Here is a 17,260-nt window from a genome sequence, read left to right on the forward strand (position 1 = left end):
AATGACTGACCAATCAACAGACTCTTGCAAAACCAATGAACAAAAGCAACATGTATCTTGGTCCATCTTACTATGAAAAAGTGTATCTTCCACTATGTCAAAATAGTGCTGGTATGTACATTGAGTATCACTTTTCAACCAACCAGTCCATTTGTTGAAAATGAAAAATGTTTAAATCAACAATATGTTAAAGGATTCAACTACTGAAAACTGAAACAAACAAATGGATCAAACAGATCAATCCCACTTTTCCAGCCTGCTGAAGGCGTGGTGGAGTGGTAAACACCACCCCCGGCTCTACCAGGGGCTTGAGGTGGTCTCCCACAGCTCTGCTTATGTCATGTTCTGTGGCCTTGCTGTTCCATTTCTTGACTGTCCCTGCAACACAGAAACACATTTAGTCATATTATATAAAACACTCAAAGTAATGGATATGGAGCATCTATGGCCTCAGTTACACCTGGCACCTAAATGTGACTTCTGTCATCCGATCACTCCAAGCTGCATTAGGTTCAGATCTACCAGGATGGGCCTTTGACAGTCTGGATGCAGTCAGGCCACCGAATATGCATCAGCAATGTAAAGAGATGGGGTGAATGAGTGGGGAAAAGTACATTATAAACAAATGACCTTCATAATATCAAAGAACAAATGTGTGTGTCTGAGGGGAAATTAACTTTCATACAGCCAAAAGGGGTGAGAAATTACACCAATATCAGTGGACAATTTGCACTAATGTAAATGAACATATTCCCTTTTGCTGACGTGATGAACCGCTAAGGGGACATAAATATTTACCATCTAAACCATGTGTGACCTCTCACCTCTCTGGCTGTAGAAGTGTTCTTCCTAACCAGTCCCTCAACAGCTCTCTGACTGAGCTCCACCCCCACTGGGTCTTCAGAGGAGAGGAAGGCTGAGGAGGGATGGAAGGATCAGTCAGTCAATAAAGTGTAGAGCTGCTGTCTGACAAAATCACTATTTTAGTAGTTCATTAAAGTAAATAAGGCTTTATGACTGCTGAATACCAACTATCAATCACTTAGATCATGTATTTTCAGGTAGAGATACATCCTTGGGACGTCCCTAGCCCATTGAAGTTGACATTTAAAAAGGTTAAGGTAGGGGTTAAGGTTAGGGTTTAGGGTAGGGATGTCCCAAGGATCCCTGATTGCATTGACCATCGTGCATTCTTCTGTCTCTTTTACATAGCCGGTGTAAAAGAAACACAGACAAGACAAGTAGGCAAGCAATGGATTATGGTCACTGTAGTTAATTACGTTTTATGCGCTAAACTATGTAGAATATTGGCCTGTTGGAAACTACAACTCCCTACTACATCACACAGTTCAGTCTGGGTCTGATTTATCTCTAGAGAAACTACAACTACATCACACAGTTCAGTATGGGTCTGATTTATCTCTAGAGAAACTACAACTCTCTACTACATCACACAGTTCAGTCTGGGTCTGATTTATCTCTAGAGAAACTACAACTCCCTACTACATCACACAGTTCAGGCTGGGTCTGATTTATCTCTAGACACTCGCTTGCTTGTCCCAATTCGGGGGAACCGTTGATCTACTTCAGAGGAACTATGTCTAGGGTGATTTCCTGTTGTTTTGACACCTCACTAGAAGACTAGAATAACTAGCTGTTGCTACAGAACGAGACGACCAATTCACACTTAAGTCTGTGTCTCGTTCTCCACACACGTACATATACCAAGATCACGTGTTTTCTATATGCACAAGATAGTTTGACTATATAAGGCTTCTGAACTCCTTGTGTCATCGAGCTCTCGGCCTTCCACCTCAGAGTGTAGGGCTGACCAGCTACATTATTGCATGTTTTTCCGTATTGGAGATGAGTTTTGTTTGGGCTCGTTCCAAGGGGACGAGAGTTCTAGAAGCTAGTGACACATCTTTATTTCAACTTTAAATGATGTCAGAATGTTTTTTTCACCTTTATTTAACCAGGTAGGCCAGTTGAGAACAACTTCTCATTTACAACTGCGACCTGGCCAAGATAAAGAAAAGCAGTGCGACACAAACAACAGTTACACATGGGATAAACAAACGTACAGTCAAAAACACAATAGAAAAATCTATATACAGTGTGTGCAAATGTAGTAAGATTAGGGAGGTAAGGCAATAAATAGCGAAATAATAACAATTTACAATTATCACTGGAGTGATAGATGTGCAGAAGATGTGCAAGTAGAGATACTGGGGAGGAAAGGAGCAAAAAATAAATACAGTATGGGGATGAGGTAGTTGGGTGGGCTATTTACAGATGGGCTGTGTAGTGGTGCATTGATCGGTAAGCTGCTCTGACAGCTGATTGTTAAAGTTAGTGAGGGAGATATAAGTCTCCAGCTTCAGTGATTTTTGCAATTCGTTCCAGTCATTGGCAGCAGAGAACTGGAAGGAAAGGCAGCCAAAGGAGGAGTTGGCTTTGGGGATGACCAGTGAGATATACCTGCTGGAGCTCGTGCTACAGGTTGGTGCTGTTATGGTGACCAGTGAGCTGAGATAAGGCGGGGCTTTACCTAGCAAAGACTTATAGATGACCTGGAGTCAGTGGGTTTGCCGACGAATATGAAGCGAGAGCCAGCCAACGAGAGCATACAGGTCGCAGTGGTGGGTAGTATATGGGGCTTTGGTGACAAAACGGATGGCACTGTGATAGGTATGTTGTTGGAACGGGGCCCAGTCCCCAATGTCATGCTCTAGTACATTTGGGTTGGCACATCTGAGAATGATTCCTGATATTCTAAAAGCAGGATAACAATGTCAATATAATTGTACCCAAAAATTGTCAGTTGGTTGCATGAATAAGTATTACATGAATTGTAAATATGAAATATCAAAACCAAATGTACACCCCTTTGTTAATACATATTGACAATAATGAACCTAATGGTGAGGCATGAAATAATTTTAAAAAAATGGATTTTGTCAGGCTGAATGTTTGAAATTTTTTACATTTTAGTCATTTAGCAGACGCTCTTATCCAGAGCGACTTACAGTAGTGAATACATACATTTCATAGATAATTTTTTATATTTTTTAATATGAGGTGATTTGAGTCATGCTTCTTCAGTAGTGGAATAAAGACAATTAGCACTTGAATGTTGTAAAGAAATACTGGAGTGATGTAGGATTGTTAATAAAATAGATTATAGACCAATTTATTATACTGCGTCCATGTGTATAGGCTGCAAGTACGTTGAAATTAAGCTGTTTTCAAGTCATTGAAAAAACGACCCGAAAAGACATCTTTTCAACTTTCAACAACAACCGAACATATATTGGACCTCGGGCATAGTCTTATTTTCAACGTCTTTTCAATGACATTTTGCTAAATGAGAATAGTGCAATGTCAAAACACAGTTTTAACGTGTCCAAATCAATAACCAATATGTAGAAACAGTTTGTGATAAATTGAAAACCTAAACATTTTGAAGTGTTGCATTTTGATTCAAGTGGGTCACCAACATGGTAAGTGTAACACATTTTTTTTGTCACTCTTTGTTAAATCTCATAAATAGTAACTCTTCCATTTCAGAGCCTGGATTTTCCCCCTGAGGCTAATATCCATATCATGCTGAAATCAATAGAACAGGGGACAAACGTTTAGGGTTCTACATTGTGACATCATTAAAATACTCCTACTACAATGTTTAAACATTCTACATTGTGACATCATTAAAATACTCCTACTACAATGTTAAAACACTCTACATTGTGACATCATTAAAATACTCCTACTACAATGTTAAAACATTCTACATTCTGACATTATTTCATCGATATCATGAAAAAACTCCTTCATGTATTTTCTGATGTTTAATCAGAGATCTTTTATAAGAGTATCTCTTCCCACATTGATCACAGCCAAGAGGTTTCTCTCCTGTGTGTGTTCTCTGGTGAATAGTTAGATAGCAAGATGTAGAAAAACTCTTCCCACATTGATCACAGCTATAAGATTTCTCTCTTGTGTGTGTCCGCTGGTGTACTATCAGGCTGCTTGGGTGAGATAAACTCTTCCCACATTGATCACAGCTATAAGATTTCTCTCCAGTGTGTGTTCTCTGGTGTGATTTCAGGGTTTGTAGGCCAATAAAACTCTTCCCACATTGATCACAGCTAAAAGGTTTCTCTCCAGTGTGTATTCTCTGGTATGATTTCAGGGTTTGTAGGCCAATAAATCTCTTCCCACATTGATCACAGGCATAACGTTTCTCTCCTGTGTGTGTCCTCTGGTGTATAGTTAGACAGCTAGATGGAGTAAAACTCTTCCCACATTGATCACAGCCATAAGGTTTCTCTCCAGTGTGTGTTCTCTGGTGTGATTTCAGGGTTTGTAGCAGAATAAATCTCTTCCCACATTGATCACAGCCGTAAGATTTCTCTCCTGTGTGTGTTCTCTGGTGTATTGTTAGATAGCTAGATGTAGTAAAACTCTTCCCACATTGATCACAGCCGTACGGTTTCTCTCCTGTGTGAATTCTTTGATGTATTTTAAGGTTTGATGAAGAGTTGAATCTTTTCCCACAGTCAGAGCAGCAGTGAGATTTCTTCCCTGTTGGTGTTTCTTGAGTAGTTCTGATCTGGAGAGACTCTTCTCTGCCTCTTCAGCATCATGATGTTGTTGAGGCTCCCCAGAGGATCCACGATAGTCCCGTCTCTCTCCTGTGTGAACAACAAAGTCAGACAGATGGTTAAAGGCCCACAACAGCAGAAATCCACTATTTATTTGAGGTAAAGGGTGATGCCCAGAGCGTACCCATGAAACTGTACAACAATTGACGTCTGTTAAATTTGAAAATTAAGACAGTCAAGATAGCAACAATAGTCAGATTTAGTCTTGTTTTCACAGAAGTAACATCGATGAATGTAGGCTAGAAATAAGTTATTCAAGTTGTTCAAATCCTCAGCAGTGTGCCAGACGACTTTTGGTCTCCAATAAAGGCCTTTTTCTGTGTTTGCTAAAATTGCAGCACGAGGGCAATGCACACACAATATGGTTGCAGAAACTCCTCTCCTGCTAATGAGGAAACCGATAGTTATGGATGTAGTATATCTGGTAATGAGGAAACCACTAGTTATGGATGTAGTATATCTGGTAATGAGGAAACCACTAGTTATGGATGTAGTATATCTGGTAATGAGGAAACCACTAGTTATGGATGTAGTATATCTGGTAATGAGGAAACCACTAGTTATGGATGTAGTATATCTGGTAATGAGGAAACCACTAGTTATGGATGTAGTATATCTGGTAATGAGGAAACCACTAGTTATGGATGTAGTATATCTGCCTGGAGCAAAAATAGTGAGCAAAGATTTTAGATTTTCACAATGTATTCTGAATATTACAGCACAAGATCAGGAGTGCTACTCAAGGAAACTCACATTAAGCTCTGTGTCTATTCACTAATTCACCACCGTGGGGGAAAACTCAGGGGAGTTCTCATAGGCTGACAGCAAAAACAGCCTCCATTTACAGGTTGATTATGAGTGTATTTCCCACTAATTTAAGATTATAATTGTAAGGCTCGCTTGAATCACCTGCTTAATATGTTTGTGTTATTGTCGCAAATCAACTGCTTTATACTTAAAAAATACTTCAACCAGTAAAATGCTCTTTGGCTAGCTTTGCCATCAGCCTGACAATAAGGGTTTGTACACTAAGTGTTTAACCAATTGGCCCATAACTTCACCTAACAATAACATAGACCTACTGTAGGACCCATAACTTCACCTAACAACAACATAGACCTACTGTAGGACCCATAACTTCACCTAACAACAACATAGACCATGGACTATATATATCATTTAATATTTAGGGTGAAACATGGAAACTAAAATGTCTTTGTCTTCATTACATTTCATCACCAGATAATTTTGTGAATAATCCCACTAGGCTACTCTGTAATGTGTTGTCATTCTAAATGTCCAATAGCCTATCCACCAAGGAACAGTTCTCTACACATTATGAGCTAAGTATCTCTGTGTCCTAACGGACTAACACGGACTAACACTTGAAGCATCAGTACAGTTCAAGTTCTGCACATACAGTTGATTTTATTAAACACATGGGGTGTGTCTATATGAACAAATACACATCATAACATTTCAACCAATCAATCGGTAGAAAGAAAACACATTTTTTTTAATCTGCCCTAGAACATACAACATGCTCTCATTCAGACCCCTTTTAACTTCTCTAGGGCCGGCGGGACGAAATCGTCCCACCTACGTAACAGCCAGTGGAATCCTGTGGCGCGTTATTCAAATACCTTAGAAATGCTATTACTTCAATTTCTCAAACATATTACTATTTTACACCATTTTAAAGACAAGACTCTCGTTAATCTAACCACACTGTCCGATTTCAAAAAGGCTTTACAACGAAAGCAAAACATTAGATTGTCAGCAGAGTACCCAGCCAGAAATAATCAGACACCCATTTTTCAAGCTAGCATATAATGTCACAAAAACCCAGAAGACAGCTAAATGCAGCACTAACCTTTGATGATCTTCATCAGATGACACACCTAGGACATTATGTTATACAATACATGCATGTTTTGTTCAATCAAGTTCATATTTATATCAAAAAACAGCTTTTTACATTAGCATGTGACGTTCAGAACTAGCATACTTCCGGTGAATTTACTAAATTACTCACGATAAACGTTCACAAAAAGCATAACAATTATTTTAAGAATTATAGATACAGAACTCCTCTATGCACTCGATATGTCCGATTTTAAAATAGCTTTTCGGTGAAAGCACATTTTGCAATATTCTCAGTAGATAGCCCGGCATCACAAGGCTAGCTATTTAGACACCCAGCAAGTTTAGCACTCACCAAAGTCAGATTTACTATAAGAAAAATGTTATTACCTTTGGTGTTCTTCATCAGAATGCACTCCCAGGACTTCTACTTCAATAACAAATGTTGGTTTGGTTCAAAATAATCCATAGTTATATCCAAATAGCGGCGTTTTGTTCGTGCGTTCAAGACACTATCCGAAAGGGTAAATAAGGGTTACGAGCATGGCGCATTTCGTGACAAAAAAATTCTAAATATTCCATTACCGTACTTCGAAGCATGTCAACCGCTGTTTAAAATCAATTTTTATGCCATTTTTCTCGTAAAAAAGCGATAATATTCCGACCGGGAATCTGCATTTAGGTAAACAGACGAAAGAAAATAAAGCATGGGGTCGACTCGGGCACGCGCCTAAGCCCATAGTACTCTGATTGGCCACTTGCCAAAAGCGATAATGTGTTTCAGCCAGAGGCTGCCTCAAGATCGTTCAGCTTTTTCCCGGGCTCTGAGAGCCTATGGGAGCCGTAGGAAGTGTCACGTTAGAGCAAAGATCCTCAGTCTTCAATAAAAAGAGCCCAGATGAACAACAACTTGTCAGACAGGCCACTTCCCATATAGAATCCTCTCAGGTTTTTGCCTGCCATATGAGTTCTGTTATACTCACAGACACCATTCAAACAGTTTTAGAAACTTTAGGGTGTTTTCTATCCAAAGCCAATAATTATATGCATATTCTAGTTACTGGGCAGGAGTAGTAACCAGATTAAATCGGGTACGTTTTTTTATCCGGCCGTGTCAATACTGCCCCCTACCCCCAACAGGTTAAGCATTTTGTTACATTACGTTACGACCTTATTCTAAAATGGAAGACTTTTTTTTTTTTAAATTATCAATCTTCAGACAATACCTCATAAGGACTTCACAATACCCCATAAAAGTGAGAGAAAGTTTAGAATTACCAGTAGGTTGTAAATCTCTAGGTCATGCCAGTAGAATACAGTAGGTTGCCCTAGGCAGCCGGTCGTAGGGCCCGTCATGCCAGTAGGCTACAGTAGGTTGTATCTCTCTAGGTCATGCCAGTAGGTTACAGTAGGTTGTATCTCTGTAGGTCATGCCAGTAGGTTACAGTAGGTTGTATCTCTCTAGGTCATGCCAGTAGGCTACAGTAGGTTGTAACTCTCTAGGTCATGCCAGTAGGTTACAGTAGGTTGTATCTCTCTAGGTCATGCCAGTAGGTTACAGTAGGTTGTATCTCTCTAGGTCATGCCAGTAGGTTACAGTAGGTTGTAACTCTCTAGGTAATGCCAGTAGGTTACAGTAGGTTGTATCTCTCTAGGTCATGCCAGTAGGTTACAGTAGGTTGTATCTCTCTAGGTCATGCCAGTAGGCTACAGTAGGTTGTAACTCTCTAGGTCATGCCAGTAGGTTACAGTAGGTTGTATCTCTCTAGGTCATGCCAGTAGGCTACAGTAGGTTGTAACTCTCTAGGTCATGCCAGTAGGTTACAGTAGGTTGTATCTCTCTAGGTCATGCCAGTAGGCTACAGTAGGTTGTAACTCTCTAGGTCATGCCAGTAGGTTACAGTAGGTTGTATCTCTCTAGGTCATGCCAGTAGACTACAGTAGGTTGTATCTCTCTAGGTCATGCCAGTAGGTTACAGTAGGTTGTATCCAAGTGGAAACAATTATCAACCCAATGTGGAAAGTGTTGAATTTGGTCAACAACAAAATGAATGGCTTATTTGCTAAGTGAGGTTTACTTGATCCAACAGAAGTTTCATAATTCTTAAGTTGTTATGTGGACACTTGACATACCGAAAACTTTGATAAAAACACTATAGGAGTTGTCTCCAGATCGCTATGCATATTCATCACTACATGCCGTGGCCCCCAGTCTGCGGTCAGCAGATAGACCCTTCTCAAATATATATGTTAAGTCACTTTTTGGAAACGGAACGGAGAAAACAAGGGGTAGCTTGTTCTCTACGCCGTCTGATTCTAGACATACCAGTCATCATCCCAGGGCCCTCCGTTGAAGAGGTATTGACGAACCAACTCCGAATATCCAAAGTTCAAAAATAATTGAAGGCGGTACTTACTCGTGTTAATCAGATCTCCTATCTCCTCCTCTTCATCTTTCAATGTGACAGTAATCTCCCCTTCCTTCTTCACTCCAAACACTACATCCTCCTCTTTCAATGTGACAATAATCTCTCCTTCCTTCTTCACTCCAAAAATAGCATCATCCTCTTCTTCCTCTTGTTTAACTGAAACGTCTTTCTCTTCTTCTTTCACTGTAACAGCCTCACCCTCTACTTCTTGTTTTACTGTAACATCCTCCTCTTCCTTCTCCTCTTTCACGACAATGTTCAGCCCCAGAGCTTCTTTCTCCGTCCAGCAGACCTCCTCTTCTTTAACAGGAGGGGAGTAGTTTAGGGAGCTCATGTTCGGGGATGTTAGCTAGCTAGCTATCATAAGCGACTAGGCTAATGCTAACTTAACCAGCCAGCTACTATAGCTGACTAATAAAAAATAACGTTATATTAAATAGGTTAACATGTAGATACGACAGAAGTGTGTCTAAAACACAGTAGCTAATATAGACCGAAGGCGTATAAATAGCTTGAATCTTTCGGCTATGTTGGCTAGCAAGCTCCCGAGGTGGTTGACGAGCTGTTTATGAAGAACCGTCCACTAGATTATACGTCACGCTGGCAGCATCGCCTGAAAGACGCACATCGCCGTCTGCTGACTGGAGGGAAACGCAGTTAAGATACTTTATTTTTTTTCATTTGCAGATAAATGTATTTTTTAATTCCTTTCATGAAATAATAATATTATATTGAGACGTTCAAATAGAGCAGCGCATATTTTAAGTGAGAATTTAAAACAAACTATCCTTCACATCTGTATTTATTAAGGCAGTTTGATATTCATTCATTTAAAGAAACCCACTGGCCACACACTGGTTGAATTATCTGTCAAACTAGGAACTCTGCAGCCTAGTTTAACAGGGATCTATGTTCTATGAACGCTGCTGGGAGCAAACTGGAGAATAGCTAGAGGAAAACAAACCTAACTTCATCCCCAGTCCCTGGTATATCATCAGACTGCATACAAACCTAACTACATCCCCAGGCCCAGGTATATCATCAGACTGCATACAAACCTAACTGCATCCCCAGTCCCTGGTATATCATCAGACTGCATACAAACCTAACTGCATCCCCAGGCCCAGGTATATCATCAGACTGCATACAAACCTAACTGCATCCCCAGTCCCTGGTATATCACCAGACTGCATACAAACCTAACTGCATCCCCAGTCCCTGGTATATCACCAGACTGTACAAACCTAACTGCATCCCCAGGCCCAGGTATATCATCACACTGTATACAAACCTAACTATATCCCCAGGCCCTGGTATATCACCAGACTGCTACAAACCTAACTGCATCCCCAGGCCCAGGTATATCATCACACTGTATACAAACCTAACTACATCCCCAGGCCCTGGTATATCACCAGACTGTACAAACCTAACTGCATCCCCAGGCCCTGGTATATCATCAGACTGCATACAAACCTAACTACATCCCCAGTCCCTGGTATATCACCAGACTGTACAAACCTAACTGTATCCCCAGGCCCTGGTATATCACCAGACTGTACAAACCTAACTGCATCCCCAGGCCCTGGTATATCACCAGACTGTACCAACCTAACTGCATCCCCAGTCCCTGGTATATCACCAGACTGTACAAACCTAACTACATCCCCAGTCCCTGGTATATCACCAGACTGCATACAAACCTAACTGCATCCCCAGTCCCTGGTATATCATCAGACTACATACAAAGAGGCACTGAACACTGCACACAAGTTATACTTTACCAATCTCGTTGCAAGTGTTGGGCTTTATAAATGAATAAAATGCAGTGTTTCAACCTACGTGAGGTCAAAGAGGGTCATCCTACTTTCTGATAGAGCAAGCAGTGGAGTGCAAAACCTGTCACCCGTGATGAAACGAAGAGCGCTATGATAAACTGCATCTAACGGCTTTAATGAAGTGGAAGCTGCATTCATGTAGATCAGGTTGTCATACCTGTGCTATACGGGCCTTATTGCTTAAACTATTTATACTCCTCTACGTATTTATCTGGACAGGGAAGATAAACCGTTTAATGTGGCTCTGTACTCCCCTACGTATTTATCTGGACAGGGAAGATAAACCGTTTAATGTGGCTCTGTACTCCTCTACGTATTTATCTGGACAGGGAAGATAAACCGTTTAATGTGGCTCTGTAATACCCTACGTATTTATCTGGACAGGGAAGATAAACCGTTTAATGTGGCTCTGTACTCCTCTACGTATTTATCTGGACAGGGAAGATAAACCGTTTAATGTGGCTCTGTACTCAAGCATTTTAGATCAAATGTTTCATATGAGACAGTACAGAACATCACCTTTTATTTGAGGGTATTTTCAGGGCATCTGTTTTACCATTTAGAAATTAAATCACTTCATGTATCTAGTCCCCCCATTTGAATGCGTCATAAGTATTTGGATAAATTCACTTTTATGTGAATTAAAGTATTTGGTCCCATATTCCTAGAACGCAATGACTACATCAAGCTTGTGACTCTACAAACTTGTTGGATACATTTGCAGTTTGTTTTGGTTGTGTTTCAGATGATGTGTACCCGATAGAAATGAATGGTGTTGGGTTCTGAGAATATGAAATATACTTATTCATGAACATGAGGGCGAGAGGGTAATGTATAATGTTTACATTATATCAGGGATCCTATTGAAAGACTGAGTGCAGGGAAGCGATCACATGTGGCAGGCATTGATAAGGGGAGAGAGCCACGGATTAGTGATGAGGGGGGGGGGGGTCTAATCTAAGGTTTTTTGTCTAATCCAACTGGATTGACCCTCTGGGAAGAATAAACTGGTTCAGCTTTTTCCTTTGGGTTTTCACTCTGAGAATTAGAACCTAACAACGGTAAAATAATGTATTGTGTCATACGAGTCACACAAGAATAGAATATGTTTCTTAACACTTTGTGGATGCTAACATGATGGGTTCGGTAGGTAGCCTAGTGGTTAGAGCGTTGGGCCAGTAACCGAAATGTTGCTGGGTCGAATCCCCGAGTTGACAAGTTAAAAATCTGTCGTTCTGCCCGCCCTTCTGCCCTTGAACAACCCACTGTTCCCCGGTAGGCCGTCATTGTAAATAACAATCTGTTCTTAACTGACTTGCCTGGTTAAATAAAATACAAATATTTTTTGGGGGGGGATAATCATGAATGGATCATGAATAATAATGAGTGAGAAAGGTAGAGCCATAAATATCATACACCTTATTGGTACTTAAACGTTTTATATCTCCACTGTCCTAATAAACAGATAGGGGAGAGTAGCTGAGGATGTGAAGAAATGGAACAACTCTAAATCATAGACAGAGCTGTGATGCAAGGACCGACCATGAGATCAAAATGATTGTTTTAACCACGTTTTGAGTCAAATACAGTGTTTGTTTACATTTGCATTGTTTACACACAACGGGAGTTTTACAAGCTTATATTTGAGGTTCTGGTGAGGAGCACATTTCAGTGCAATGACCCTTTGGCTTTCAAACCACACATTAGTTCAACAACTGCAGAGTTTCTGGCTGTGTTTTTAAGACAGCACTCACTGGTGTTAATCAGATCTCCAGTCTCCTCTTCCTCTCCTTCATCTCCCAAAACATTCTCCTCTTCTTCTATCAATGTGATGGCCTCCTCTTCCTCCTTTTTCATCCTGAAAGATTCTACCTCCTCTTCTTCCACTGTGACAGCCTCTATCCTCTCTTCCTCTTTCACTCTAAAAGGTTCTTCCTCTTCTTTCACTATAACATCCTCCTCTTCCTCCTTTTTCATTCTGAAAGCTTCTTCCTCTCCTTTCACTGTAATATCCTCCTCCTCCTCCTCTTCTTCCACTGTGACAGCCTCTATCCCCTCCTCTTCTTTCACTATAACATCCTCCTCTTCCATTCTGAAAGCTTCTTCCTCTCCTTTCAATGCAATATCCTCCTCCTCCTCTTCTTCCACTGTGACAGCCTCTATCCCCTCCTCTTCTTTCACTTTAACATCCTCTTTCAATGTGATACTGATAGCCTCTTCTTCCTCCTCTTTCATTCTGAAAGCTTCTTCCTCTCCTTTTACTGTAATATCCTCCTCATATTCTTTCATGACAATGTTCAGCCCCATAGCTTATTTCTCCGTGCAGCAGACCTCTTCTTCATCTGGAGAGTAGCTTAGCGACCTCATGGTCGGGCTAGCTAGCATTAGCGATAAGCTTAGTGCTAGACTTAGTATAATCCACATTTGTACATTTAACAAGCAAATTACTTTAAGTTAAATAGTAGATACGTAAAGAGGATTGTGTTAAAAACACCGAGATCAATACACACAAAAATGGTCCAAAGAACTTGTTTTCGGTTGTATGTTGGCTATCAGGCTACGGAGGTGGTTGAATGAGTCAGTATCCGTGTTGTTGAAACAGCATCCGGTGTCGATTAGTCCACTAGATATGACGTCACCATCTGAAGACGCATATCGCCGTCAGCTGATTGGAATGGTTAACGCAGTTTAGAAAAATATTCACTACATTGTTTATTAATTTAAAGAATTTAAAGATGAGGAAAGGAAATATGTTTTGTCTGACTTCTTACAGCCAAAACTTTCGTCTATGCAGACCTGTTGCTACATGTGAATATGAACATTATGAGTACATACTGTTAGAATAGTTTAATGCAGACCTGTAGCTACATGTGAATATGAACATTATGAATACATACTGTTAGAATAGTTCTGTGTAGCTCAGTTGGTAAAGCATGGCGCATGCAACGCGAGGGTTGTTGGTTTGATACCCGCGGGGGACCAGTACGAAAATGTATGCACACACTAATGTAAGTGGATCTGCGTCTGCTTAATTAATAAATAAAATGTTTAACAAAATTAAGACCTAGTTAAGGAGTGAACTCCAATCTTGACAATTTAATGTCAGTTGCAAGCTACGGAGGTGGCTGACTAGCTGCTGTTGTTGAAGAAGCGTCCCGTCTTCTAGATTACACGTCACGCTGGTAGCGTCGCCTCAAAGAAGCACATCTTCATCTGCTGACTGGTGTCGTACGTTTATTTCATTTTCAGAACTTTTTCCCCATCTATTTTATTAAATACTAATTTTATATTGACATGAATAAAGAGAAGCAAGCAGGTGTTGATTGATTAGACTTCATGACAATTTAAAACATACTATCCTACTATTTTGTCATTCAGTGAAACGAACAGATAATTGTTTGTTTAATTTATTAAGAAAAGCTGCGAAATGGAGAGTTGAAAATAAAGAGAAGGGAGGGTCACAAAAGTAATGTTTGGGAAAGATTTGCTGAAGTGCTGAAAGAGCAAGATGGTAGCTATGTCATGTGTGATGAATGTGAGGCACGATACAACTTTGCTTCCATTGAAAACAACGCCAGTGATACATCTGGGGTTAGTTATCAATACGCTGCATTAATAACCACGTGGGATTTACCACATACGACTGGGAAAAATCCACTTGAACGGCCATCCAACTGGTATTTATGTAACCGATGTGAAATGGCGGTGGTGCGCGCTAATAGCGTTTCAATCAGGGACGTCAGTCGCTCTGAGACCTGAAGTGGTTGTTCCCCTTCTGTTGCAAGGGCCGCGGCTTTTGTGGCGCGATGGGTAACGATGCTTCATGGAGTGTCAGTTATTGATGTGCGCAGAGGGTCCCTGGTTCAAGCCCAGGTTGGGGCGAGGGGAGGGACGGAAGCTATACTGTTACATTTACAAACACAGCGTCATGGGTGAACCTCAGCCACGCTCAAGGTCCTAAACGATATCATAACCGCCATCGACAAGTAACAATACTGTGCTGCCGTTTTCATTGACCTGGCCAAAGCTTCCGACTCTGTCAATCACCACATCCTCATCAGCAGACTCAATAGCCTTGGTTTCTCTAATGATTGCATCACCTGGTTCACCAACTACTTCTCTGATAGAGTTCAGTGTGTCAAATCGGATGGCCTGTTGTCCGGACCTCTGGCAGTCTCTATGGGGGTGCCACAGGGTTCAATTCTTGGGCCAACTCTTTTCTCTGTATACATCAATGATGTCGCTCTTGCTGCTGGTGAGTCTCTGATCCATCTCTACGCAGACGACACCATTCTGTATACTTCTGGCCCTTCTTTGGACACTGTGTTAACAACCCTCCAGACGAGCTTCAATGCCATACAACTCTCCTTCCGTGGCCTCCAACTGCTCCTAAATACAAGTAAAACTAAATTCATGCTCTTCAACCGATCGCTGCCTGCACCTGCCCGCCTGTCCTGCATCACTACTCTGGACGGTTCTGACTTAGAATATGTGGACAACTACAAATACCTAGGTGTCTGGTTAGACTGTACTCTTCTTCCAGACTCACATCAAACATCTCCAATCCAAAGTTAAATCTAGAATTGGCTTCCTATTTCGCAACAAAGCATCCTTCACTCATGCTGCCAAATATACCCTAGTAAAACTGACCATCCTACCGATCCTCGACTTTGGCGATGTCATTTACAAAATAGCCTCCAATACCCTACTCAACAAACTGGATGCAGTCTATCACAGTGCCATCCGTTTTGTCACCAAAGCCCCATATACTACCCACCACTGCGACCTGTACGCTCTCGTTGGCTGGCCTTCGCTTCATAATCGTCGCCAAACCCACTGGCTCCAGGTCATCTACAAGACCCTGCTAGGTAAAGTCCCCCCTTATCTCCGCTCACTGGTCACCATAGCAGCACCCACCTGTAGCATGCGCTCCAGCAGGTATATCTCTCTGGTCACCCCCAAAGCCAATTCTTCCTTTGGCCATCTCTCTTTCCAGTTCTCTGCTGCCAATGACTGGAACGAACTACAAAAATCTCTGAAACTGGAAACACTTATCTCCCTCACTAGCTTTAAGCACCAGCTGTCAGAGCAGCTCACTGATCACTGCACCTGTACATAGCCCATCTATAATTTAGCCCAAACAACTACCTCTTCCCCTACTGTATTTTTTTTTTCTTCTATTTTTCCTTTGCTCCTTTGCACCCCATTATCTCTATTTCTACTTTGCACTTTCCTCTACTACAAATCTACCATTCCAGTGTTTTACTTGCTATATTGTATTTACTTTGCCACCATGGACTTTTTTGCCTTTACCTCCCTTATCTCACCTCATTTGCTCACATCGTACATAGACTTATTTTTCTACTGTATTATTGACTGTATATTTGTTTTACTCCATGTGTAACTCTGTGTTGTTGTATGTTGTCGAACTGCTTTGCTTTATCTTGGCCAGGTCGCAATTGTAAATGAGAACTTGTTCTCAACTAGCCTACCTGGTTAAATAAAGGTGAAATAAAATGTAAAAAAATAAACACTTCATTCACCTGAAAGGGGTGGGGCTAGCTCTTTAAATGCCCCCACCTGCAGTCTTTAGACGTGTTCCTCTGCTCAGACGCTGCTGACAGAACTTACAATGCCTGGACAGGTATTTGCACATGTTATGGCAATGGGCTCGTATGAGCGGATGGATCACTGTTGTCAAGTCACCACCTTTCAAAGTGTGATGCATTTTGGGGATAGAAAGTGTCCGACTTGCGCCTACATGTCGACTACATAAACTTTACAACAATGACTTTACTATTGACGATGATGATCTGGCAAAAGGTCCTTGAAGTCGTGGTCTCAGCTCAGCTACAGAACTGCCTCTCTACCAACAATCTGCATGAACCCTTCCAGTCTGACTAGATACTACAGAACTAGTCAGAAAAAAAAGAAAAAAATACCTCTCTAGCAACAACCTGCACGCCCCCAACGGCGCCGCCCCCTCCCCCTGCCGACCCCCATCTGGCTAGATACTACAGAACTACCTCTCTACCAACAACCTGCATGAACCCTTCCAATCTGGCTAGATACTACAGAACTACCTCTCTACCAACAACCTGCATGAACCCTTCCAGTCTGGCTCTATACAACTACAGAACTACCTCTCTACTAACAATGTCAAGAGTGTGCAAAGCTGTTATCATGGCAAAAGGTGGCTACTTTGAAGAAGCTCAAATAGAAAATATATTTTGATTAGTTTAGTTTTTTGGTTACTACATGATTCCATATGTGTTATTTCATAGTTTTGATGTCTTCACTAATATTCTACAATGTAGGAAATAGTAAAAATAAAGAAAAACCCTGCAACGAGTAGGTGTGTTCAAACTTTTGACTGGTACTGTAAGTATTCCGACACTTTGCTATGAGACTCAAAATTGAGTTTTGATGCATCCTGCTTTCACTGATCATCCTTGAGATGTTT

The 17,260-nt window shown here is 41.0% G+C and overlaps 1 protein-coding gene across 2 annotated transcripts; it reads right to left on the bottom strand.

Moving 5' to 3' along the window:
- Positions 1-3,160: 3,160 nt before the first annotated feature.
- Positions 3,161-13,473, bottom strand: LOC145859375 (uncharacterized). 2 transcript variants are annotated; one of them, XR_014379555.1, is made up of 2 exons: positions 8,948-13,466; positions 3,161-4,697 (listed from the first exon to the last, which is right to left on the bottom strand). XR_014379555.1 is itself a non-coding variant. In XM_082958469.1 (2 exons), the coding sequence occupies exons 1-2, from the start codon at positions 13,102-13,104 to the stop codon at positions 4,444-4,446; spliced, it is 807 nt and encodes a 268-aa protein (XP_082814595.1). In that variant the 5' UTR covers positions 13,105-13,473; the 3' UTR covers positions 3,161-4,443. The 2 variants fall into 2 exon arrangements, 1 of the variants encoding a protein (XP_082814595.1); XM_082958469.1 differs by having other exon boundaries at positions 12,552-13,473.
- Positions 13,474-17,260: the final 3,787 nt, after the last annotated feature.

Source organism: Salmo salar, chromosome 12 (genome assembly GCF_965601325.2).
Source record: "Salmo salar chromosome 12, fSalSal1, whole genome shotgun sequence".
Lineage (NCBI taxonomy): Eukaryota > Metazoa > Chordata > Actinopteri > Salmoniformes > Salmonidae > Salmo > Salmo salar.